Consider the following 25,731-nt stretch of genomic DNA (forward strand, 5'->3'; position numbering starts at 1 on the left):
TTTTTATCCACCGGAAGCTGTGCAGACTTGACCATTTCAGAGCTCTGCGATCTTCAGTTAAGTCGCGAAAAGTTAAGTCTAGGAAAGATTAACTGGACAGTGTTGAAGTAGAATTGATCCGTCGTAACTTAAAGCTCACATCCGTAACGCCTGCAATGCCTTCCAGTCCCCTCCCATTTTCATATACTCCAACTCCACTGCTACCTCTCCTCAGCTATCCTGTGACTTATTTTGCAGTTACTTCTCCTCGGTACATAGCTCCTCTGCCTCTTCTTTCTCTCTCCCCCTTCTGAATACAGCTTCCTCCGAATCTCCCGCCATTCCCCTCCTTACTCCTTCTTTGGTGAAATACCTCATTGACAACCTTGATGCCAATGTCGGATCCGGTCCCAATAGTCTTCCCAACCTCTTCTTGGTTAAAACCTCTAAGTTCATTTCTCTCCCTCTCTGCATTATTTTCAATTAGAGCCTTTCCTGGCCTGTGGAAGCTCTTATTTTTCCCATACACAAAGGTGGTGACTATACTTCTGCTGAGAAATACCGCCGTATTTCGCTCCTCTCATCCCGCTCCAAGATCCTCCAGAGGTACGTCAATGATTGATTAATCACCCACTTCGGTCACCTGGGAGCAGCACGGCTTCATAAAACGTCGATCCACTGCTATTAATCTTTTGGACTTCACCAACTTTGTGGGCAAATGTCTTAACTCCCGGCAGAAAGCCCACGTTATTTACACGGACTTTTCTAAGGCCTTTGATTGCGTTAAACACGAGATACTATTGTCCACACTCGCCTCTCTCAGCATTCTTCCATCACTTATTGCATGGCTTGCCTCCTCACTCCACCTTCCGATCCTGTAGCGTTTCCTTCGATGGTTGCACTTCTAGTGTTTTTTCCCCCTATTCTGGTCTGCCACAAAGGATCCATTATATGATCTCTTTTAGTTTTATTCTTTATCAACGACCTCCCTTATATCCTCACTTGTCCTTGCTTGTTATACGCCGATGACGTCAAGCTGTTTTCCTCTGTTTCGTCCCCAATGAGTTGCGCTTCCCTGCAGGGAAATTTGGATACTTTGGTCCATTGGTGTTAATAAGTTGGCTCTTAATGTCAGCAAATGCCACTCGATGTGTTACTCGCTGAGAACCTCTTCCATCGCGTTCCCCTGCTCTCTTGGTGGTTGCTCTGTGTCCTATCCGAACTCTATCCTCGGCCCGGGCGTAACCTTTGACGATAGACTCCGTTGTGATAGTCACTACTTCGATATCCCGGAGCATCGTTCCGTGATTTTGTCCCCCTTCCGTAATTGTGATTGTCTTGTCCTAGAGAAGATACAGCGAAAATTCACCCGCTCGCTCTTCTTCAATATTACCTTCCCCCGTGTTGACTATCCCGCTCGCCTCCTTGGTGCCAGAAACTGCGACATAGAACGCGAACGCGGTAAAAATGGCTATAAACTTCTTTATTTTGGTAGTCCACATACTCAATACGGTGATGATATTGCCATCTCAGAGCGTTTTCATGATGCCATTAAAGAAGTCGAACTATTTAATAACGGGCTGATGAAAATCAGCTGATCGCACTATTCGTTTCTTCACTGCGTACGCACCCTAGACAGGACGACCTGATTCCGAGAAAGATACCTTCTGGCAACTTCTCGGTGCAAACATCTGTAACGTGCCTGGCGGAAACCATAATGATCATATGGGTAAAAAGGCAGACGACAATAGGTGCCATGGGGGAAAAGGATTTGGAGCATGCAATGAAAGTGAACTTGTACTTGTCAATATATGGTGCATCTTAATACATTTTATAGTGGAAACAGTAAAACACAAGCCGAATATATTCTCATAAGATGAAATTTTGCAACCATTGATTGAGAAGCTGTTCCCTATGAGACCATCGCACCCCAACATCGGCTGTTGCTTGCTGTCTTGCGCATCAAGTCACTGATAAGATAACATGAGGAGCGCACTGGCCCGCCGAGCATCAAATGGTTGCGATTTCATGAGAAGAAATAAGAAATATGAGATCGCGATAATCAACCATTACGAATGTGGAAGAATCGTGGAACCAAGCCAGATAAGCGATTTATCAACCGAAATACTTGGCTTTGAAATAAAGATGTTGAAATGAAGGTCCCTGAAAAGAAACGCCTCTACCACAAGCTTCTCGACGATAAAACGCTGGCCAATGTAGTAGTTTACGTCCGGATAGCTGAGTGGTTAGAGCGCAAGGCTGTCGTACGGAAGGTCGCGGTTCAAATCTCGCTGGTGGCAGTGGGATTTGTATCGTGATTTGACGTCGGACACCAGTCGACTCAGCTGTGAATGAGTACCTGAGTCAAATCAGGGTAATAATCTCGGTCGAGTGCGATGCTGACCACATTGCCTCCTAGTGTACCGTTACGGTCTTGAATGAAGTGCTCTAACACACTTCAAGGCCCTGATCCAACATGGATTGTTGCGCCAACGATTATTATTATTATAAATGTAGTAGTTTGTAGTGACCGCGGCTGCGCGACGGGAGCGGAATTTCATTCGGCTCTTTCTTAATTAATTTGCTTAAACAATGCATTTAATAGTGTGCAATTGCCTTAATGTTCGCCGCAGATTGCACATTATTCAATGCATACGAGCGAATTGATCTTGACAGGAGGCGAATGATTTGCCGCATCTGCAGGCACATGCGCATGTTGCCGCAACATTGCCGAGTGAGAAGGGCTATGTAGCGGGAATAGAAGCGGTGCACGAACAAAAACAGCGAGGATGTTGCTGGGGAGAAGAGTTTTGGCGGCAGGGGATTTGGTTTTTGGTGCTGAGTGAGGACGGAGGAAAAAAAGAAAGGAGCGGTTTTTTCTTTGGCTTGAGAGGAGGAAGAGGAACAAAAGTGAATTTTTAAAGTCTTGGAGAGGAGGAAGAGGAAAAATTTTATTTGGAAAGTCTTGGAGAGGAGGAAGAGGAACAAAAGTGAATTTTTAAAGTCTTGGAGAAGAGAAGAGGATCATTAATCCGAAGATGTGAAGGTTTTCGCGAGCGAAAGAAAGGAATTCAATCAAGAAAGCTAACACCATTTCGTGCTAAATCCTAACGCAAGTGATTTTTAAACGAAGATTGAATAAGTTCAAATCGTTGACAAATCGTTCAATCGTTAACAAATGATAAATGCACAGTGATTTAGGGCAAAAAGTAGAAAAACAATTGAAAAGACAGATAATCGAAATATCAAATGAATGAAGTAATATTTAGCGGCAGAAGTAAAGTGTCGGAATTCCCGCGCTGTGTATAATCAAAACAAACTCATAAAACATGAAGTACGAAATTATAGAGAGGAAGTGAATTAACGTTAGTTTTTTTTTGAAGGACTATATATTTTTTAATTATTAATATTTTGAATTTAAAGAAAAAAATAGGCACCAGAAGCATCAATCCGAGCTCGGAGTGACATCTGGGTAAGTGTTTTGTTTATTTTCTTTTCTTCTTCTTCTTTTTTTTTTATGATTTTTATTTTATTTTATTCTTTTCTTATAAGTTTTACCTTTTAGTTATCTTTATTTTCATTTCTTTTTTTTTTTTGTAATAATTTTTGTTTTAACATGTGTTGAATGCTTGAATAATAATGATTGAATAATCTGAAGTAGTTTGAGGACTTCCTCCCCTTAGTTCCTCCTTACTCCCGCAGAATTCCTATTTAAGGGACACCCTCTAAACGAATCACTGGCCGGAGGATGTCGAGGAAGGGTGGGAACCTCAGAGGCCGCGCCTCGTACAAGATCTGAGGCGGAAGAGACAGCAATTGAGACGGTGATCCGTCGTGGATCTTCCCCTCCTTGATCGCGGCATTCGGGTCCGGAGACTTACGGCTCCACGCGCGCGGTCGAGCCGGTTTTTTTTTTTTTATTTTCCAATTTAGCTCGCGTTCTGTTTGTCCATCGATAGGCCGTCGCGAAATTCCTTGTAAAATCGAATTTAAAATCCGGTGCGGACCCACGCATCGGAAAGGGCACGTTGTTTTAAGTAATGAGGTAAAGGTAGGTAATGAGAGGCGTGCAAGAACGTGTCGACCGAGCACTTTGATAGAGCTTCAATCTTTGTGGGCGGACCTTCACGGTCAATTTTGCCAATTTGTTTAGATTTTTGGGATAGCTCTGCCCTCTAGGTCGTTATCGGCCACTAAGGATGATCGATCTGATCTCCTAGCTCCACTCGTATCATTACAAGTTTACCACTACACTAAGAAGGAAAAACACATGAAGATGGAAGCAAAGGATTGTAACTCTCCAAGTCGTAAGAAGTCACAGACTTTGAATCCATCAGCGACTTTGAGAAATCAAATCGTGGCAGACACACAGATTTTGGGGGCCTAACCAAATGCATGTCCCCCCACGGAAAAATCTGTGTCTATCCACTTCAGTGAAAATCCGATATCTACAGCGTGGGCAACCAAAAAGGAAAATACAGAAACTCCCTTAATGAGAGGAACTGGAAATCTGATTGCGGCCGGCCTGTCAGTGAAACTGTTGCCTAACTTTTCCAGAAAACGGGAGAGGAAGGCTCGGCAGAAGGAAACTTCAGCTGCAAAGGAGAAGATTCTGTCTGTAGTCACAGCAAAACTGGAAAAATGGGATGCTGGTAATGTGGACGCAACTGGTGTGGGAAACAGATCCACGCAGCTCGGACACCATGAACCTAGGAGGGGCGCCAAGCAGCGACAACGGAAGGCACTGCAAAAGAAGGCGAAGTTTCTTGAGAATGAGGACATGGGCACTGCTACACCAGTAAAGGTGCCGGCATCTCCAGACTTTTTAGTTAGCAGTGGTTTTCATATTAGATTGCATTTATGTCTACAAACATAAATGTTAGTCAAATTAACCCGTGGCATGTTAAAGCCTTTTCCTTGAGACCGAGGGCTTGCGTTCTGATGTTAAAATTGTTAGAGGCAACCATGCTGAGACAATTTTGTTCCTAGGATCTTGTTGCGGTCAACTTACCAGGTTAATGGTAAGAGGAGAAACATCACAGTTTCCTCTGCTTACTTATCCTATGATTCTTTATGTCCTCCATCGACGCAAGAACTAAGTATGATATATGTTGAATTAAATGGCCTTGAACTCTTAATAGGTTGTGATGAGAACGCTTAGAATATTTGTTGGAGCAGTGGCAAATGCAGTCCTAGAAGAGAGAAGCTGTTTGATTTTATCATTTCAGATGGTTTGCTGACCGTGAATATAGTCCCCTACGCCCCTACGTTCGTGGGACCAAGGGGAAGTGAAGTAATTGACCTAACAATCTGCACTTCAAAATTGTTACAGTCGATTGGAGACTGGTGAGTGCTAGATGAAATCTCTCTCTTAGGTCACCATTACTTAGACTTTAGTCTGACCATTGCAGGTGAGAATTCTGTAATACAAAAACGGAATTCTAGGAAAACGGATTGAACAAAGTTCAATGAACTTCTTGGCGACACAGTGGAGCTCCCTAGGTGACAATAGTCTCCTTTAATAGAAGAAGATCAGTTGGAATTTCTGCATTGCACTTCTTTAGATTGTTTTGAAGAGGCTTGTTCTATTTTCTGAGGTCAACGCGGTAAAACGGTTCCATGGTGGACTTGGCGGTAAAAGGATAGTAGAGGTGGATTAGTACTCACGATGGAGCATTGAACTTGGGAAACGCCTGCTGAACCAACAACAACAGCTCTACTATCAAACCCTATTTCTACCTCAACGTGGAGATCGCTAGAAGTTCTTTCTTAATGAAAAACTGCAGACGGAGAAAGATGAATGCGAGTCTCCCCGCGCCTAAAAGCGGGACAAATTCTATCACCTGGTCCCCCAGGTGGGAGTTGGGTAGGGCTACAATCCTACACGGAAAACCGATGCAACCAAACCACAGAAGGAGCCTCGGACAGGATGGACGTTAAAACGACAAACACGGCAACTATAACGGAATAACGATTTGCGCATTTTCTCATGGAGTGGGCTCCCTGTACAGACCGAATGCTGCCCAGCAGCTATCCAATACCCTGTTCCAATTAGAGCTGATGTAATAGCGTTGCAAGAGATGTGCTGAAAAGGGACCGGTTTCCTCGAGAAGAGCCACTACACCTGTACTCGGAGTAGGTTTCTTAATCAGCCAAAAAATGAAACCTGCTGCTATCGGCTTTGAAAATATAAGCGAAAGTCCCAAGTATGACATCAAAATCATACTTCGAGATTTCAACAGCCAAGCAGGGACGGAACCCGTATTCAGGCGATACGTCGGCTTCCATAGCTTAAATAGGAATACCAATGATAACGGACTGCGGATAATTTAGTTGGCTGTATCAAACGAAATGGTTGTTGTTAGTACCTGATTTGCGCGGAAAGCGGTCCACAAACATATGTAGGCCTCTCCTGATGGGACCACTTTCAACCAAATTGATCACGTGCTGATTGAACGCTGTCCGTATATAAAAAGGAGGATATTACACAGTACAGCAATTATAGAGATATCGCGTTGCTGAGCACCATCTATAAGATATTCTCCGCTATCTTGCTAGGTTGAGTAGTCCCATCCGCCCAGAACATCATCAGCCCATAATAAAGAGACTTCACTCCAGGAAAATCAGCAACGGATCATATTTTCTCTGTGCGGCAAGCGATGGAAAAAATATTTTGGAAGATGACCATCAGTTGCACCATCCTTTCGTCGACTTCAAGGCCACCTATGATAGCATAGCCAGGGTAAAACTGTACACGCCCATGAGATTATTGTTATTATTATATGTGAAAAAGTGATCTGCGATGCAAATTTTAATGCGAGAGGCATCCTCTTTAATCTAACTACAGGCCTATGCCTAGGCCCTTCCGTAGTCTCTATAACGATGTAATTTATGAGCGATGCCACGACCGTTTGGTTGTTGATACAATCCGGCTCAACATGTTGTGATGGGCGGGTCGCTTAATCCGTATGAATGAGGATGATGCAGCCCGAAAATCCAAGGCAACATCTACGGTAGAAAAAGAAGACGAGGCAGACCCTGCTGAATTGGTGGACCTCGGCGCAAAACCGGGATGTCTGGAGTTCCTTTTTGAGGCAAGCCTAGACCAGAAACCGGTTGTTGCTCCGTTGATAATGATGATCAAAAGCGTCGATCAATTTGTATATCTAGGAAGCGTGGTTTCTGTCGATGGTGGCACCGAACTAGATGTTGGCCGACACAGTAAGAACGCTAGATCCGCTTTCGCTGCCCTGTCTAAAACCTGAAAAATCAGTTATGTCAACGTGCTCTTTCTGTGTTAGGCCGAATAGCACATGGAAAGTGAACTCCACTGTCAGCTACAAGCTTTCGTCAATACCTGTGTGCGTCGTATCATGGGAGAACGCTGGCCAGATACTCTCTCAAACGAACAACTTGGTCGGCGCACAGGCTTGGTATTCGTATGCGATGTGATATAAAGATAAAAGTGGCAGTGGATAGGTCACGCATTAAGCAACAATGCGATAATTGCATTGGGGGCTATGCCATTCAGTGGAATACACTTTCCCAAGATGGCGACGAGTGAGTCGCCCCAAAGGCACTTGGTGCAGAACAGTAGACGAGGAGTGCGAGTATCTTGGGAAGTCTTGGAGGGAGCTGAAGCGCATTTCAGGTAACCGCGAGTGATAGCGCGAAGGTGTGGTTGACGTGCTTTACTTCGCCAAGGGGTGAAAGACAACTATGTATGCATATAAAAAGTACAAGAACTTCTGAGTATTTCCCGCGAATTTCGACTTAACTCGGTAGAATACATTCGAAAAATGACAATTTTTTTTTTAATTTAAAAATGTCAGGACTACTGGTTTTCTAATTTTTTTAATGTATGTATATGATACATTACTTTTTTCAAATGCATTTCATCTTCATAATTTTCTTCCCTGTATATGCCTAGATAACTTTTTATCTTCAATGGTGTATTGGTTGGAAGCAAATCCCTCCCGTGCCCAACAGCCCGAGCGGGATTTTTTTTCCTAATTGTTCCATCAAATGGCAGTGGAATTTTGGGTAACTAAAGAGGATTCAAAACTGCCACTAGGATGGCTTCGAGTTTTAATTTTCGATTACATGTTATTTACTAGCCTGAACTGTCAAACACTTTCCAGTCACACGACTCCTTTGCTACCAGCAACGGGAAATGGGGAGAAATGATCAGCTCAACTTATCAAGTCTTCTCTGCACTCGACCGATGGAAACGAGTTATGATCCCAAAAGCAATGTTCGTTTTCCTCACCCTTTTACGTCAAAACCACGCATTACGAGCAAGCCACAATGAAAAATTTCCCTTCCGTGACCGAAGCTTGACAACTCAATTTTGAAATTTCAATGAGCATGAGGCCTGATTGCTTGGAACTGCGCCAACTGATAGGTTTCAACCATAATGGTCTCAATGGAAATGCAAATATAAACACACGCTAAGCGTGGGCGAATGCAAACTTCAGGCACCAGACCTAACACGCGTGAGACGAAGTACTAAGGACTCGACTCATCCATACAAATTACAACCAAGCACGTGTCGACGAATGTCATTGTCAAAATTCATCACTATTTATTAGGTTTGCTCTCATGGTTGACAGTGTTCATTTTGGAAGCGCACTTTATGCATTCTCAACATAACTATTACAGGTCCATATACTCATATCTTTTATGACGTTTTCAATAAAACTCGTTCTTTCTCATTTTTTGTAAAAAATCTATTTTACAATATTTATTTCCTAGTTACAATATACGTGCAACACAATCATTGTATGTTTTATTTGTTTTTTCCCTTTTTATTTCGTTAAATACTTTATATAATAGTTTATTTCCTTTTTACGTTCAACGAAAAATTAATATTTATATATATAACTATATATTTGTAATATGTACAAGTGTTACTACTAATTCTAACATTTATGTATAATATTTTCTTATAAATAGGCGTTTTTTTCCTCAATATTTTTGTCCTAATTTTTAACATTATTTCACTGTGGAACATGTTTGTGGCACATCACTTTAGTACGTATAAAAACTATTCTGTGTTTTTTTTTATTTCAATGTTTTTACCCATTAATGATTTTTTTTTGTTGGTTCTCTACAAAAATTCTACTTTGACTCTCCAAAATATTCGTAGTAGAAAATAATTTTGTTTTGAAACAAAACTTTATTGTACAATTTGCAGTTTTTATATTTTATCTTTTTCTATTTTAGATAACAGGATGACGTCCAAACGTAATGTTTTCTCTTCTTAAGACAAGAAATTCGTGGTGGCAATTCTATGAGCTAAAAACAATTTTTGAAAACAATAACATACAAGAAACTTGTGATTGCGATCTTTTTTTTAAATAATTAATGTAGATGCCTTGAGACGGTTAATAAACAATAATAAAAAAAATAACAAAAAATTGTGTTCTTAGAAAGAGTTTTTATGTTTTTAGGGTGTCCAGTTTCGTTAAGGTTTAGGCTTGTGACTGGGGCTATAATCACCCGTTTTCGTTTGAGCACAGATGATTCCGATATCATTAGTTACTTTAGGTTCACGACTAATATAATCGATAGCTATATATGTACGTACCATCCTGAATTAAAGAGAGAGAGTTTTCATGGTAAAGAATGTAGATCAGTGTCCTTACGAGTATTTTTGAAATGAGAACGTAGAGTAAGCAGTGAGCAGGTTGAGTGGGGGTTAAGTGGATCATAAGTAAGATGTGGCAATCTGAGATACGATTACTTCACGAAGAAGGAGGGGATGCTTGAAAAATTAGTGAAAATTCTGAACACAGGACTTTAGGTTTATGCCTGTAAAATCGATACCGGTTGCTGAAACATTTAAACAGTGTATGTTCTCTAAAAAGACGAGGCAGACCTTGCCTGAGATGGAGCGATGACGTAGGTCAGGACGCCAGACAACTTTTAGGGGTATCGAATTGGCTCTGAGTGTTGGCCGACTATAAAAAACAATGAACGACGTCTTCCGGTAATTGAGACGAAGATGTTACGTTTAACTAGTGGCGTCGCACGTTTTGATCACATCCGAAATGAGGGTATCTGCGATAGTTGTGCAATTGCACAGATCGTGGAAAAGTTGCGAGAGAGACGTCTTCGATGGTAAGGTCACACAATTCGTGCTAACGAGAATTCACTTGGCAAGATTGGTCTGAACATTGAAGTCGATAGTAAACGACCAAAAGGTAGGCCGAAACAATGGTGGCTTAATACGCTGGATGGGGATTTAAAAGCCTCGAGATTGCACCCAGATCAGGCATTCGATAGAGCCACATGGCGAAACCGATCACAACGAGTAGGCCCCGCTTGTGAATGGGAAAAAGGCTGAAGAAAAAGAAGAATTGGTGGACTTCGGCGCAAAAAGCTTTTAAAAATATCGAATTGGCGCAAAACGGGGATGTCACTAGTTTCTTATTAAGGCAGGCTTAGACCGGATACCGGTTGTTGCACCGTTGATGATGATGTCCTGTAAGGCGTAAGTAGCGCAGATTCAATGGTTGATAGCTTTTTAAGTAGCGTTTGCTTACGTTGTTGTCTCGGAAGCATTGATAATAACGATAGCAGGAGTCGTTCCGATCGTTTTGCTCTCTAAGAAGTGGAGATTTGTACACTTCAAGAAAAGTGACGAACATAAAAGCTCGTGAAGAGAGGGCTCGTTCTATCAACGAACGGCAGTAACCCCGAATCAAATACCACTCATCTGGCACGATGTAACCACTGATTGTAATCTGCTAACCCAGTTACTCAGTGAACATAGCTATTTTCAATCCTACCTCCCGAAATTCGGGAAATCATTGCAAGTCGATTTTATTTACAACAAGGACATGGTTGACGATACCTGCTTCTGTGGAAGCCTGGGAGCATCATCGCCAATATTTTTTCGGGCGAAGGGAAGCTAATTTCTGGACACCACCATTGAGGTCAAATTGAAAGATGAGCTCATATAGAGTCAGGTGGCATGTTGAATTTAAGGCATTTGCAAGATGAAAAAAATAGAGATGGATAGAAGCAACGACAAAGTAGTTTAGGCTTCCGCAGTAACAGGGGTCTAAATAAAAGAGGCAGGTGTCCAAGAAATAACAGGTGGGCGTTTTAGGCGGTAGTCTTATTCAGAGCAGGGCCTGGGCACTCTTTGTGTATATCCATAAATGCATTTCACCTTCCCTCCAAAGAAGGTAACTCAGGTACGACTTGACGAAGCGCCAGATGCTGGGAGAACCCAATTTTAGGGTAGAATAATAAATTCTATTATAGTTCATATATTGGACTAGTAATTAAAGATGTACGGCATAAACGGCTGGATCGAGAATGCGGCAAGTGCGAGGAGCATGAGTGAACAAAACTCACGACATAGTCGGTCATACAATATGTCAAACATAGAATCACTGAAGGTTCAGTAAGCAAGAGCATCTTTTACGGATGTTTATATTGATTACAATAAGGTTCCATGGCTGGTGGGTGTTGGGAATGATCTAACACTAATGAGGTCGAGCAAATATTCAAAAGTAATGTCCTCGATTTCACGAGAATGCAATAATCTACATAATTGTGAAAATCGACTATCTACTAGTTTAGACATGGGTGTGCTAAGCAGATGTTGCCTACCACAAGTTTAATGGCGCAGAGCCTTCGGCACTGTCTTGGAACCAATCATTTTGTAGGAAAGATGGGGAGGATAAGCAAGGAGTCACTCGTGAGTAGAACGTCCGTTTTACGAATTGAACGCTAGATGTACGCACGACTGCAGTACAGCTTGATGAGACTATTGCCTAACCCAGCTACTCAGTAGGAATCAGTATTTACGACGACCCCCAGATTGTATTTATTTTAAAAAGTGCCTGATTCTGTAGGTGGGAGCGCCAAAGAAGACAGTTCTATGCGAAGGTGGTATCTGGATTTCTACCTCCACTAAGATCAAGCAGCAAGATGAGCACACGTAGAGCCGAGCATACTTAAGGCGAAAAAGATGGTGATGGATAGGAGAGACGGAAAGGTAATTGAGGTACCCTTAACAACGGGTTATATGGTGCTCAGTTGAATAGGCTTACCTTGATGTAATGTATCAAATGCTTTCAGATTAGTGTTCTAGAAAACAATACGGGCTATTTTAGCTGGTAGTAGGTTGCGTAGGTTACCAAAAATACGTTGACAATGGCAACCATAAATAAAACAAAATCTGGTAAACCTCGAACATCATCATTGCGTTTACTTATTTGGGAGCTAACCCGGATACAGTGAAGTAGCGTGATGGGGCAGTTGTACTTAACGAAGACCAAGAAGTTTGTGGGCTAAGAGTTCAGGATTGAACTTCAAAGACGACTTTCTAACCTTGGAGACAGAAAACGACGCAAAAGATAGCGAAACCAACAATCATGATAACATCGAAATCATAGAAAATGGCGCAGATAATGGAGAATACACGATGGCTATGATGAACAACTAGGTAAACGATCGAAGTTCGAGCGACATTCCTGTCCATGGAAAACGTAGAAGGGTCCTTGGGAACATTCAGCAGAAGCGGCTATTTAAGTGTGGGAAGCTGTGAAAAGTGTCCGGATAGCTGAGTGGTTAGAGCACAAGGCTGTCGTACGGAAGGTTGCGGTTCGAATCTCACTGAAAGCGTATAGTACACCTGCGACTAAATTTCCACAGCGAGTATGATATTGCTAAGGACGATGTCGAACATAGTAAAGCCGCAATATGTATGTAGGTTACTTATTGCCACGGTGTTCGATTCGGAGAAGAACATTTCAGATCTCATGTAACGCGCATAAACTGAGTGCAGACTACAGGAAGACAATCCTAAGGGTGCATTCTGAATTCAGAGGCGTCTTATATGATGCAGCATTCGTCATCTAGGGAATTGGTATTCTGGCAAACGAGATGAGGAGCATGTACAATGTGAAGTCAATCTCCTCTTCTGCGAAAGAGACAGATCTACAAGTAGATAGCAGGGGCAATGAGAACGCTTGCCATCAAGGAGCATGGGCTAGACTGAAAAGAGGAGGCGGATTCGTCCCGGGTCCGGAAATTCCTCGGAGGCCGGAAAAGAAGTTTGAATGAAAAAAAGAGACAATAGGTGGCCTACATAATTTTCTCCCCACACTCGCATAATTTCCACGGCAGGCCTCGTTTTTCGCACTATTTTCACCCCAGGCCCGAATTTTTCCTCTATGGCCCTGACCATGGGACACTTCGTCGGTACCTCTACCGGTTTAAATTGAATAATCTGGCGGATTGTCGAAACTATGATGAAGTCCTTGAGGACCCCATCACACAATCTGGTGCGGAAAATGCTGGTCTGTCAGGAATATTGAAATACTATCAACTCCACAACTTTCACGATGACCTTCTGATCGATCAAATCAACCCTGATGAAGTAGCAGAGGTAAACAATTAAGAGATATTAGAAGTGGTCAAGAACATCAAATTTAACAAGACTCCCGGCTTAGATAGTATTATATACCGAAATTAGCTCTCAAATTGGTGTTCACTGCATGCTTGAAAGAAGATATCTTCCCTGCACAGTGGACGAAGCAAAAATTGATACTCATTCCGAAGCCGAATAAGCCACTGGGTGAACCTTTGTCGTATAGGTTAATATGCGTCTTAAATACCATCTTTTCGAGCGAGATAGGAAATATATATTAGTCCCAATCGCGGCAAGGGAAGGCGGTCTATCAGGGAGGTAGTTTGGATACCGGAAAGCCCAATCAACGAACGATGTGGTCAATTTGGTTAGAAATCTGGCTATATCAGCTATTGAAGGACATAAATGTTGTGCGATGTTAACCCTCGACGTAAAAAACGCCTTCGACGAGGAAAGACCGTACTTTATACGTTCTCGAGTTTCAGATAGGAAGCCGGCTTTGTTGCGACTCAGATGAGGGCACTAAACAATATCGAATAATCTGTGGAGTACCACAAGGTTCACTTCTCGGCCCTTTGTTGTGGAAGATAACTTAGTATAACGGAGTGCTAGTGTTGCACTTCCATTAGAGTCGTAGGAGGCCAAGGTGACGACGTCGAAATCTTTATTATTATTATTATTCTGTTAAGGGAAAGTCGCACCGCATCCTTGAATAACTATTGTGCCTCTTTTACTGGTTATAGTGTACCTATTGATCATAGTATCTCAAGCAGGCCTATAGCCGTCAGGAACTTTAGTATGTTCCCTACTTCCAATGTCCAGCTACAAAGGCATCAAGTTCTGAAACTGGGGAACCTAGCGCTGGCTGACGACAGTCGGGAAGGAATCTAGCACTTGTAGAATGGTAGAAACGATGGAACACATAGGTTTATACTGAACATCGAGAGCTGGATTAAATGAAGACATGGTAACGTAGGCTATGATTTGACTCAGTTTTTAGGCGGACATGGTGGCTATCGAGGATACCTTGACCGATTTTGTCGTTAAGATTCGCCGAACTGCCTGAGATGGGAATACGTAATGGAGGATGGAGGACATGTATTCCTCCATTGCCCAAGGTTCGCATCATACAGAATAGAAATGGGGGCGGTAGCCAATACCCACTTATCAGCGCAAAGCATCGTGTTATGTTGAGTTCGATTAAGGTGTAGAAAACGGTGGTAGAAGCAATGAAGAATATCCACAGAATACTATTGTAGACGTAGTTTTGAAGGAAGAAGGAGGGACAGAGGAATACCATTACGAAAGTTAAAGACTGATCCCGCTTCGCGACGTAATATTATACCATATACCAGTCCCGTAGGAAGAGTGGATGCAAAAGGATAGAAGTAGGTAGAAGGTAAAAAGCATTGGGTTTGATGAGCGAAAAGCGTTGAGAAGATTAAGTCAACAAATACAGTGTATCGCTGGTGGGATTTAGGCATTTGAGGAAGCTTTACTCCTAGACGACTGGGGGAGTAGATCATGATGGTGAAGGTCCAAAACAAGCCTTCAAGCCACTTAGAGCGCTATTTGTATATAAAAATCTTCGCAGGATATTGAAGGAATCTTCCACTTTCTTTAGACCATACACAGTGACCGTCTTACCGTTTTGAAAGGTCATAAACCGCATCATATCTATAAAAATAATGTTTGCTCAATTTTGGTCGATATCCTCTTGGACCCACTGAAGCCTTTCTTGGAAATTTTTCCTAAAGGCTCCCTCCCCAAGGTACTTTAGTGGATGTTGAGGGGTAAGTCTTCCCTACGTTTTGACGGAATATTTCCTGGCTTGCCTTGTCGTAATCAGGATATCTGCCAAGAGTAAAATTTCTCCTGGCTTTTTTTCGTCAACCCCTTTAACTCCTCTCTGCTTGTTCGCTGATATTGCCTGTCTTTTCAAATTCACTGGCTCATCTGCTGATAAATGCCGTTATCGTTATGATACGCTACAGGCCTCTTATGAGTAAGCATTTTTTAAAGGAAGGTCCGAAGGAAAACTAGAGAACTATGGAGGGCAAAAGTAAGTACGTTGAAGTTGTAAGAGATACCATATATTACAAAAATAAAAGGTTGTACAAAGTTGTATTCGAAGAGCGAACCGATGATTGATATCGGGTAAGATTTTAAGTAGCTGGAGGATGCCTTCTTTTGGACTAGATTATCAGGACTTCGGAATGAATTATTGTGGCGGCACATCGGAGGCGCGAACCTAGGCGTCATTATGAATTCGCCTCCGCCGCTGCATTCAATGGCCACAGAAAAAAATGACGGACTGACATGAGACTGGGGTGACAAATGTCAACAATGACATTTGTAAACTTTCCCACAAAAAGTGATAACAGTAATGTGTATTAAACTAACTTGTAGGAGAGTTAGTTTTAATAAACAACAACAAGCCGTCCATATGCTGGAGATATCAATCAAATGGTCATGAAAGGAACGTCTTGAAATTGAACTTCCTGAAACACCTCTGCAGAAGGGATTGGGATCCTCAGAGCACTGTGGAAAACTTTACTTCAGGAAATAAATAATTAGGGATGCAGCATCAATCAGCGGTCGCAACTTAGAGAAAGGAAATTCTTTACATGAAACTTCATATGGGGAGGCGAAACTATTATAATAATAATAATCGTCGGCGCTATAATCTAATTGAATCAGGGCTTTGAAGATTGTTAGAGCATTTCATTCAAGACCGGACGGTACAGTACAGTATACTGTAGTAGGCAATGTGGACCATAGAACCATGCAAAAATGTAATGATGGAAATATGACTATATAAGGGAAAATATTCTACCTTGTTGTTACACAGGGTTTTGGCTAATTTCGTCAAATGGTCAGTGAGATTCATATCGCAGGAGATTGCTTTGAGTGGCTCAAAAGTCCTGCTGGTTCCAACTTTTAAAATTGAATGGAGATCCAAAGAGTGCAACTAAAGGGTCCACATCCATTTTTAACTAAAAGTACTAATTCTCTGTTTCAATCACGAAAACTCAATCGTTCAAGTCAAGTAAATCAATGAAGGTATCACAATGTACGGTTATTGGTAACCAATCTAACATACAACTTAGTTTATAAGTTCACTGCTTACACCTACCTGAAAATCTGGAGTTTTTTCCACCAGCTATTTCGATTGATTGGTTGATGTATGCAAGGAGATAATACTTTAAGGATATACCTGCAAAACTCGACTGTTTTCGGATAAGTTCGATTAATTATTACTCCGAAAATCAACTATCCATCTATAAAAACTTCTCTCTTGTACACCTAATTAAAGCTAGACGCTACTATTCTTTTACGAAATACACGTTTTGTTTTGATTACACAATTACTGCTTTCTTTGAGCTGTCCTGAATATTTTGAGCTTTCGCCACTTAGAACCACAGCGGACCGACACTCTGTTCAACAACATCGACAACATCCTGTCTATCCATTTCTTTGAAGACAGTCATCAACTCTACAATAGCTTTGGTACCTTTATTTCGACATTCCCACAAATTCAGAACATGTTCCGTTGGTGACTGTTTTGTTGCGAAATACGCAATGTACCGATCGACATTCAGGATATTCGCTAGAAGTCGCCAATCATTCCCGTCCGCCCTTGGTGGATCAAGGAGGCCGCAAATTAAGCGTTTTGCATTTCGAGGTAATCTAAATTCAGCCTCGATCTCGGTTATGAAAGTGCCATTTCGGTCGGTCACTGAGTTCTTCTTTTTATCAGACAAACTGCTGGATGAGGAGTTGGCAGTGGTTGTCTCAAGGGTAGTGTAAGGAACTACGAACATGTAGGTGTCCACGAGATCGTCTGACTGACTATAGTTGATTTCTAGCTTAACGCCTATGCACGGCTGCTCGCTTCGTTGCAGGCTGAACTCGCAGTGCAGGATTGAGTTGCTGTTGAGCATGTGATTGTAGGGTATGGTCTGTACGTCTGATCCCACTGCCGGTTGCCACTCCCCTGCACAGTTCAACCTCAAGTTGAAGTCACAATTGTTCAATTGGAAAATGAATGGCGGACTCTCACCCATGAAAGTGCCACCTAGTTGAGATTCGACACGCGAACACATATCCTTGCAATTGGGGAAGTCATCGACTATGTACACTCGCAAGCTGCATGTCGAACTATTGGCTGGTCCCACTTGGCCGAAGACGATCAATTTCATTTTCTTCGTTGCTATACCTGCTTTGTCGAACGGTTCGCCCACTATCACAAATCTTCCTAATTGCTCGGTCATCACGTATGCAAACTCCTTGTCGATTTGCACGAAAATCGGGGTATTTATTGTCTCCTCCCCTATAGTGGCGGCTTTTCGCCATTTCACATTCGCTTCCTGTATGAAACATCCTGAATAGTAGACATTGATTGTCCACTGATCTGGCTCAACCATACAATGGGGAATTTTCAAAATTATCGCCTTATTGAACGTTAGGTCAACTGGACCGCAGTAGACTACTGGACTAAGATACGTCGAAGAATCTGATGTGATTATCCTTGAACATTCGTCGGTGAGAATGGACAAGGATACTGTGTGCTTTGCATTCTTTCCCACAGCCATGTCTGGTATGTACATTGTTGTTAGGCCTTTGTAGAGTTTGAGGAATCCACCGACGCTGGTCACCACTTCACGGGTTGTGGACAGTTTGCACATCCCTTTTGGGGGCATTGGCAGGGTTGGAGGCTCGCTGGCGACATCGTAGGTAGAATCAGCTGAAATATAAGGAGATTTTTTATTACAATTGATTTGAATGTTTAGAAGAAAGGACTCACAAGTACTCGTCGCTGTGTCTGCTGTATCCGTGGCGTAGGAATATTTCGAGCTAAGGCCATCGATTGGAGTTGTATATCTAAAAATTTATAGTAACACAATAAGAACATAACGTTATAAAGGTAATTCATAAAATATTCGCTTTTCGAATTTCACTATCACTAAGGGAGCAGGGACGCCTTTACATGGGCCAGAACCCTTCTGTGGAATCGGAAACGGTTTCATGGCTATGACTCTAAGAAATGAAGAGGAACGGTTGAGGGAACTATACTGGGCGGGCCTACCAGGGATGGAGCAGTCCAGGGTGCTTATTGGGGGATACGAACCCATGCGCACAAAGGATTGCTTAAACCTCACCAAAAAGAACCTCCCGATCAAAGTGGGAGTTCTCACTGGTTATTGTCGGCTGAACTATCACCTAGGGATGCTAGGGATATCTACGGACTCTGCCTGGAGGTTTTGTGAGGAGTATGACGAAACCTCTATACACATCCTGGGACAGTGTTCGGCACTTGTCCAAAGTAGGTCGAGGCATTTGGGAGAACACCTTATCGCAGATGCAAAGCTGAAGGATCTGGAAGTAGGGACCATACTAAACTTCCTGACGGTTATAGGCCTGGTTGAGATACTATGAGTTCTTTAAGGACGCGGTGTGACTTTCACTTAACAGAATAATAATAATAATCCTCATTTTCAGCCATGAACCTTCAACTCTATCACAATCTGAACAAAATGATAAACAGCTTGACTTAATCGGATGGAATCCCTCCAAGCTGACATCCTGCTCCATTTCAATAATTCTCCAAGCGAATTTTATTCTGTTTAAACTTACGTTGATGCTAAATTCGGAACATCGTAATGATGCTCCGAAATAGATCGTGTCATAGCCATTCCACCCGTTAATGGACGATGTGCTGCCGTTGGGTATTCGTAATTTGCAGTTCCTGTGTCACTGTGAAAATGTATGGCTTTCTTGTCCGCATCATGGAGATAATCTGATTGCATAACTGGAAAAATGAAGAGAAACAACACATTAATTATATTTTTTTCAACGTCAATTCAGATTCAGTTGACTTGAAATGAAGATGAGCGCATAAAAAGTATGAATTTTTTCATTTTTTCTTGAAATGATAAATGTTTATTGCTGGGGATACAGTCAAATTGAAAATTATATTTCTAATAAAAGCATGCCATATTCTGACAGAATAATGAAGGATTTGAGATAGTTAATCGTCGTAATTAGCAATTATAGAGGTATCACGTTGCTGAGTACCATCTATAAGATATTCTCCACTATCTTGCTAGGCCGGATAGCCCCATACGCCCAGAACATCATTGGCCCATACCAAAGAGGCTTCACTCCAGGCAAATCAGCAACAGATCAGATTTTCTCTCTGCGGCAGGCGATGGAAAAACTATTGGAATATGGACAACAGTTGCACCATCTGTTCATCGACTTTAAAGCCGCCTATGATAGCATAGCCAGGGTAAAACTGTACACGGCCATGAGGGAATTCGGTATCCCGACGAAATTAATAAGACTGACTAGGCTGACCCTGACCAATGTGCGAGGCCAGATAAAAGCAGCAGGATCACTCTCAAGACCATTCGACATCAACAACGGTCTACGACAAGGGGATGCGCTATCATGCGTCCTCTTTAACCTGACCCTCGAGAAGGTGATCCGTGATGCTGAGGTGAATGCAAGAGGTACGATCCTCTTCAAGTCCACCCAACTACTGGCCTATGCTGACGATATCGACATCATGGGAAGAACCACCCGAGACGTTCAAACTGCCTTCATCCAGATCGAGCAGGCGGCGCGAGATCTTGGGCTGCACATCAATGAAGGCAAGACAAAATACATGGTGGCAACGTCAGCACCGAAGACGAATCAACCAACAACATCAAACCGCACTGGTCAAACACAAACACGAACAAGAATAAGGATAGGGGAATACAACTTTGAGACCGTTGACAATTTCTCCTATCTAGGGTCGAAAATCACAACCGATAACAACTACGATGATGAAATCCGCGCACGGTTGTTGTCAGCCAACAGAGCCTACTTCAGCTTACAAAGACTGTTCCGCTCGAAACGTCTCACCATAGGGTCAAAGCTCTTACTGTACAAGACTATGATCTTGCCAGTCCTCATGTATTCCTCGGAAACTTGGGTTCTTAGCAAGAAAAATTGCGAACTCTTGGCCGCGTTCGAGAGAAGAATCCTCCGAAGAATTTTTGGCCCCCTACATGAGGATGGACGATTCCGTAGCCTACACAATGACGAAATCTATGAGCGATACCATGACCGTCCGGTTGTGGATAAAATCCGGCTCAATAGGTTACGGTGGGCGGGTCACTTAATCCGTATGGATGAAGATGATCCCACCCGGAAAGTCTATAAGGGCAATATCTATGGTAGGAAAAGAAGACGAGGCAGACCCTGCCTAAGATGGAGCGATGGCGTGGGCCAGGACGCCAGACAGCTTTTAGGGATATCGAATTGGTGGACCTCGGCGCAAAACCGGGATGTCTGGAGTTCCTTATTAAGGCAGGCCTAGACCGGATACCGGTTGTTGCGCCGTTGATGATGATGATGAATTAATAACAAACCCAAAAAGCCGTATGAAGGATAATATTATATAATGGTTAGACGTTAAATTGATGCTTCGGGAATTGTTCAAAGGTGGTATCGCAGTCTAGGAATGTTTGTAATGCATAGCTGCAGGCAGACCTGAAGAGAGAGGGGGGGGGGGGGCGAGATTCCCCCGGGGCCGGAATAGGAGTTTATATGAAAAAAGGGATAGTTTAGTTACTTTAGTTTGGTTTAGTGGGGGTAGCCGCAGTTCCAGGCACTCAGGCTTTCTATTAGGCCCATTGCACTATCCCCGGAAAATGCCTTTTCAATGGTCTCCACCTCGGGCATTCACAGGCTTTTGCGAATCTGAGAACATTTTCCAGAGGCAGGCAGTGAGCAGATTCATCGTTAAAGAAAATATTACGCAGATGTCTTCATCTGAGATCTGTGGAGACCGGATAGTTGCATTTGAAGTGTAGGGTCGTCCCCCACCTGCTCGCATTGGCTACATATATCCGAGACCAGCAACCCTTTTTTTCTATGTGGTAGTTTAGGCAGCAGTGTCAAGCCCTACTAGGGTTTTCATACCCCACTTCTTACGGGATATGCGGTCCTCCAAGGATTTTCGCCCCCTGGCAAGGGTTCAAGTTTCTCCACTCGGCTGCGTGAATCCTCACCATCACCTTTCAAAGAAGACTTGATAGTGGATGGGCAGATGTCGAAAGTTGGTTCTGGACCCATCATTGTGGATCCAGACCCTTGGCGACCCAATCTGTCAGCTTGCTCATTACCAGCGATATTTGAATGCCTCGGCATCCGCATCGGGAATGTTTTGTTTAGTCGGTCAAGCTTCAGCGGCACCTGGTGGCAACTCCAAATTAGAGTCGTCCAAATCAGAGTCGTCTGATGTTTGTCAAGAAGTTTCCAGTTGGACGCTGAGCCGTATGATTGGCTGTCTTCCCAAGCGTCAATGGTATTGAGTCTATATGCATAGTTAGCTGAGATTAAGGATAGCTTCGGGTACCGCAGTCGCCGTAGTGCACATTGCTCCAGCAACTCCTAGGCAATTTACATCTAAATGGGTTTTATTATGAATGAATACATCAAATGAACCTGTTGTGAAGACAGTCCCCAGGTCTTATCTATAGGAGTCGTACAACATTAGAGCAATATGCTCCTGGATATGGCGCTTCCACGTTAGCTTGGAGTCGAAATGTACTCCCAAATACTAGACTGTGTACCTGCTGGATTTCCTGGTGAACATAACTAGTCCAGTCTTCTTAGCGTTCACTGTGAGCCCACTATCGAGGTACCAACTGTGGATTACATGCAGAGTTGCATTTAAGCGGTCATATATTGTCTCCGCAAACTTGCCGATAATTATTATGGCTAGATCTTCCGTAAATGGTTGTCCGAAGACTCTTATGTCACTCAGGAGTCATAGCAAAGTGTCCATTACCAGGAACCATAACAGAGGGGGGAGAATTCCTCCCTGTAGGCGGCTTCTACGCTTGTTCGACCAGCTTTTGGTTTTTCTTTCCACTCTGATTAACAGCGGATCGATTCGAAGTCCATGAATGCACCTAAGGCGTACTCTTTTTCCAACCGTGAGCCCATGGAGTGCTGTCTCCATGGTTTTGCCTTTCTGGTAGGCGTGTTGCCTACATTGAAATGACCACTTTGGAGCTGATCAGCTAGTCTTCGTAGTTATTTTAGTAGAAAGGAAGTTGCACTGGATGATTTGCGATCGATTTCTGTGTATCTCTGTAAGCGTTGATAACCCAGCTTCTGGCTACGTTCTCTTACAAGGCTCCGCTTCAGCTTTGAGCTTTTTTGAAGAGAGTTAGCCTCTTCGCAGAAGTGTCTCTGTGATGATCGTTTAGTCGATCTTATGCCTTTTTTAGAGCTCTCTGAACCCTTTTGTACCGATTCCAGCCAGCGGCTGAATAGACTTTAAAATTCGATTGAGGGGCAACCTCGTCGTTCTCCTCTGTTTTGCCAAATCTGAGTTCCAAAATGGTGTTTTACTCTTTTTCGATTCATTGAATGTGCAGCTCTTTTTTCTCTTTTCATCATCTGGGTTCTTTTCTCAATTCCAGTAATAAATTTGAGGCACCTTCCAGATATTGTAACTCGGGCGCTCAGTTCTATTTTATACGTCGCCCGATTGGTCTTCCGCGGATTCTGGAATGGAGTGGTTGGAATTGGATCCATGCTCATTAATCAAACAATGCGCCTGTGATCCGAAAGTGTGATATGGTTTGATACTCTCCACTCCCCAAAAAGGGTCAGCGACATGGGTACCAGGCGACCCCCAGTTTCAGCTAGCCTTGTTTCGGAAAAGGGGGCTCTGCCGAAATCGATTTATTTTCCCCGGTAAAACTAAAGCCATGGCAGCCAATTATAAAAAATCACAAAACAAAAAGTTAAAAAAAAAACAAAAATCACAACTAAATTTCGATCGTGACGATCTAACCCTGAGTGAAGGAATAACACTAGGCTCATCGATGGAGAACCTGAAATTCTTCACTTATTCAAGTGACAACCAATCCAATTTGGACTGAGTCCTTGATGGGCGGACTCCGACCGGCGCCACCTGTTGAGTCTAAAGTCTTATACGTGGGTAAGCACCTGTATTTGTGCAGCAAACAGCCTTCGGACAAACCACTACCCACCGGCTGTGCCAAGGCTGAGGGGAAAGAAGCATGCGAGGCACTTGCGGCTAAAGGCAAACCGAAGCGACAGCGGTGTTTTGATGATGGGTTTTGTACGATGACACCAATCTTTCCGGTTACGATGCTAAACACTGTTAATAGATTAGGAGGAAATTCTAGGACTGTATCCTCGAAAGGCACTCGAAAGGCATTAAGTTTCGCATTGAGTCAGTGGGTATATATGGTAAAATATTACTGATAAACTTTTCCGTCGAAAACACGAAGGAGTGGCTCAGCCAGTACTGCTCTACCCTTAAAGATGTGTGGAAGGGTGCGAGATTAACACTGAAAAGGTCCTCTGAGCTGTTATCGTTCAAAAATGTTTCCAAAAGAAGAATGTAATGATGCTGAGGTTTTGGAAAAAGGAATAATAGGGAGAGCGCATACTTTTCACGCCAGACCCGTATAATTTTCACCTTGGAGCCTGTTTTCCCGGGTAATTTTCACCTTTGGCCCGGATACTCTCTCTACGGCCCTGGTTACAAGCATTAATGACACACTAAATGGGATGAGGTGTGCAGTTTCCCCAGCATCACGTCGTAGTAATACAAAGTGTACCCTGGATTATTCACTTATTCTTAGAGGTATGACAAACTGTGCCCTACAGCTATGGCTCTTTGAAAATCTCTTTTCACGATTGGGTCCGTCAGAAGCTTCGATAGTAGTCGCATATTCTATTTGCTGATTTGATGATGAATGTCAGGAAGGGTTTGACAAAAAACGAGGCAAACAGACAACATATAGACCAAAATACAAGGACGAAGAGAAAAAAATACAAAAATATTCGATGAGCAGATAATAATAATATTAAGACCAAAAAAACGAAAACATTTTGACGAGGAGTTAAACGAAATTGACGGGAATGTTGTAAGTAATAGTACAAGATAAGCCCATAAAGTAGTGGATAACCTGAGTCGTGGGTATCAATCCAAAACCGCATAATGGAAACTTTGAACTGCCAAGACTGAAAGAAATAGAGTTAGGCATCAAATATCAGAAATTAACAAGGCTCCAGACATAGAGAAAATCGCCACTGGACTCATCAAATCAGGCGATGCATGGATCATGGAAGCTATCTATAACAGATCCCGAAAGAGCAGAAAGACCGTGTGATATCCCCTGTCTGACAAAAAGACGACAAATTAACATGCGAATACGACAGAGGCAAATGTTCGTAGACTTCAGGCAGGTATCAGCAGCAGCAGATTGACCAAAATGGATCTTACAAAGTAATGCTTGACTTGGGAATCCCAGTAAAACTGTTAAGCCTTACCAGAATGGCAATGTTTCATTCGTAGGTGAAAATGTATGATAGTCTAGCAGATGCGTTTGAAACAGAGGTTGGGTTAAAGCAAGGATATGGGCTCGCGTCTCTTGTTTAATTTGGCACTGGAGCAAGTTATACAAAAGCTGCCGGTGCACACAAAAGGACGTTGTTATATAAGTCCTAGTAATTTTGTGGTATCGGTGAATATAGATATGAGTGCGCGTCATCTATATCAACCGGTGCACCTGAAGCTCTTTTCCAATGAAAAAACTCTCGTAAGGGTCCAATTTGTTGCGCTTGACCTCTTTCAATACCTTTACCCTCTCCATTTTATGGTCATGTTCTACATTATGCCACGCGACTGCAGAAGTGATATGTGTTTTACTGCCCCGTTTTATTAGCTGAGCTTCTTTTAAATGTTCCTTGACCTGAGTGGTTTGTCCTACGTATGTGTGAATCCTGCTTGATCCTTGCCAAAATTCGTCGCAAAGCTGGGAACATTTACATTGAGTATATTATGTTCGATTGTTGTGTGTGCATCATCAACCTCTTTTGTTCGAACAAAGTTGTTAGGCGATTTCGTCCCTTCGTATCTTGCATTTTCCGAATTAAGCCATGGACGAGTGTTGGCCGAAATCAATTTTTTGAGGCTGTATCCACAATGTATGACTTTTCCTTTTCAAACCTTTCTTTGGTAAGAGGTACAGAGGCGGCCACTTTATGCTAGTGTGAGTGGTTGGACGTCCTGACGATGGTAATACGTTGTGTACTCGATGACTTCCAATATATTTCGGATTTGAAGCTGAGGAGCCCAATTAGCGCTTTGGTGCGCCGTGTTGATGCCACAAACTCCTAAGACCGTGACTGTTGTTATAGGAACAGGGAAGCAGAGTCCAGCCGGCTCGGATCTTCAGAGCCAGCCCGTAGCATTCACGAAGGAAAGCAGCTCTCCGACCCTGCAGCTAGAAATCTCGCTGAGGTCCCCAAAGAATGGT

The 25,731-nt window shown here is 42.8% G+C and overlaps 1 protein-coding gene across 2 annotated transcripts in view; it reads right to left on the bottom strand.

Moving 5' to 3' along the window:
• Positions 1–10,340: 10,340 nt before the first annotated feature.
• Positions 10,341–25,731, bottom strand: part of LOC119661125 (netrin receptor unc-5) — a 219,442-nt gene continuing 204,051 nt past the window's right edge. For both annotated transcript variants that reach the window (XM_038070323.1, XM_038070322.1), the window contains 3 exons: positions 19,007–19,181; positions 18,177–18,253; positions 10,341–18,116 (listed from right to left, as the gene is read on the bottom strand). In XM_038070323.1, the coding sequence (XP_037926251.1) occupies positions 16,783–18,116; positions 18,177–18,253; positions 19,007–19,181 (1,586 nt within the window). In that variant the 3' untranslated portion in view covers positions 10,341–16,782. The remainder of the gene's footprint in view (positions 18,117–18,176; positions 18,254–19,006; positions 19,182–25,731) is intronic.

This window comes from Hermetia illucens, chromosome 1 (genome assembly GCF_905115235.1).
Source record: "Hermetia illucens chromosome 1, iHerIll2.2.curated.20191125, whole genome shotgun sequence".
NCBI lineage: Eukaryota > Metazoa > Arthropoda > Insecta > Diptera > Stratiomyidae > Hermetia > Hermetia illucens.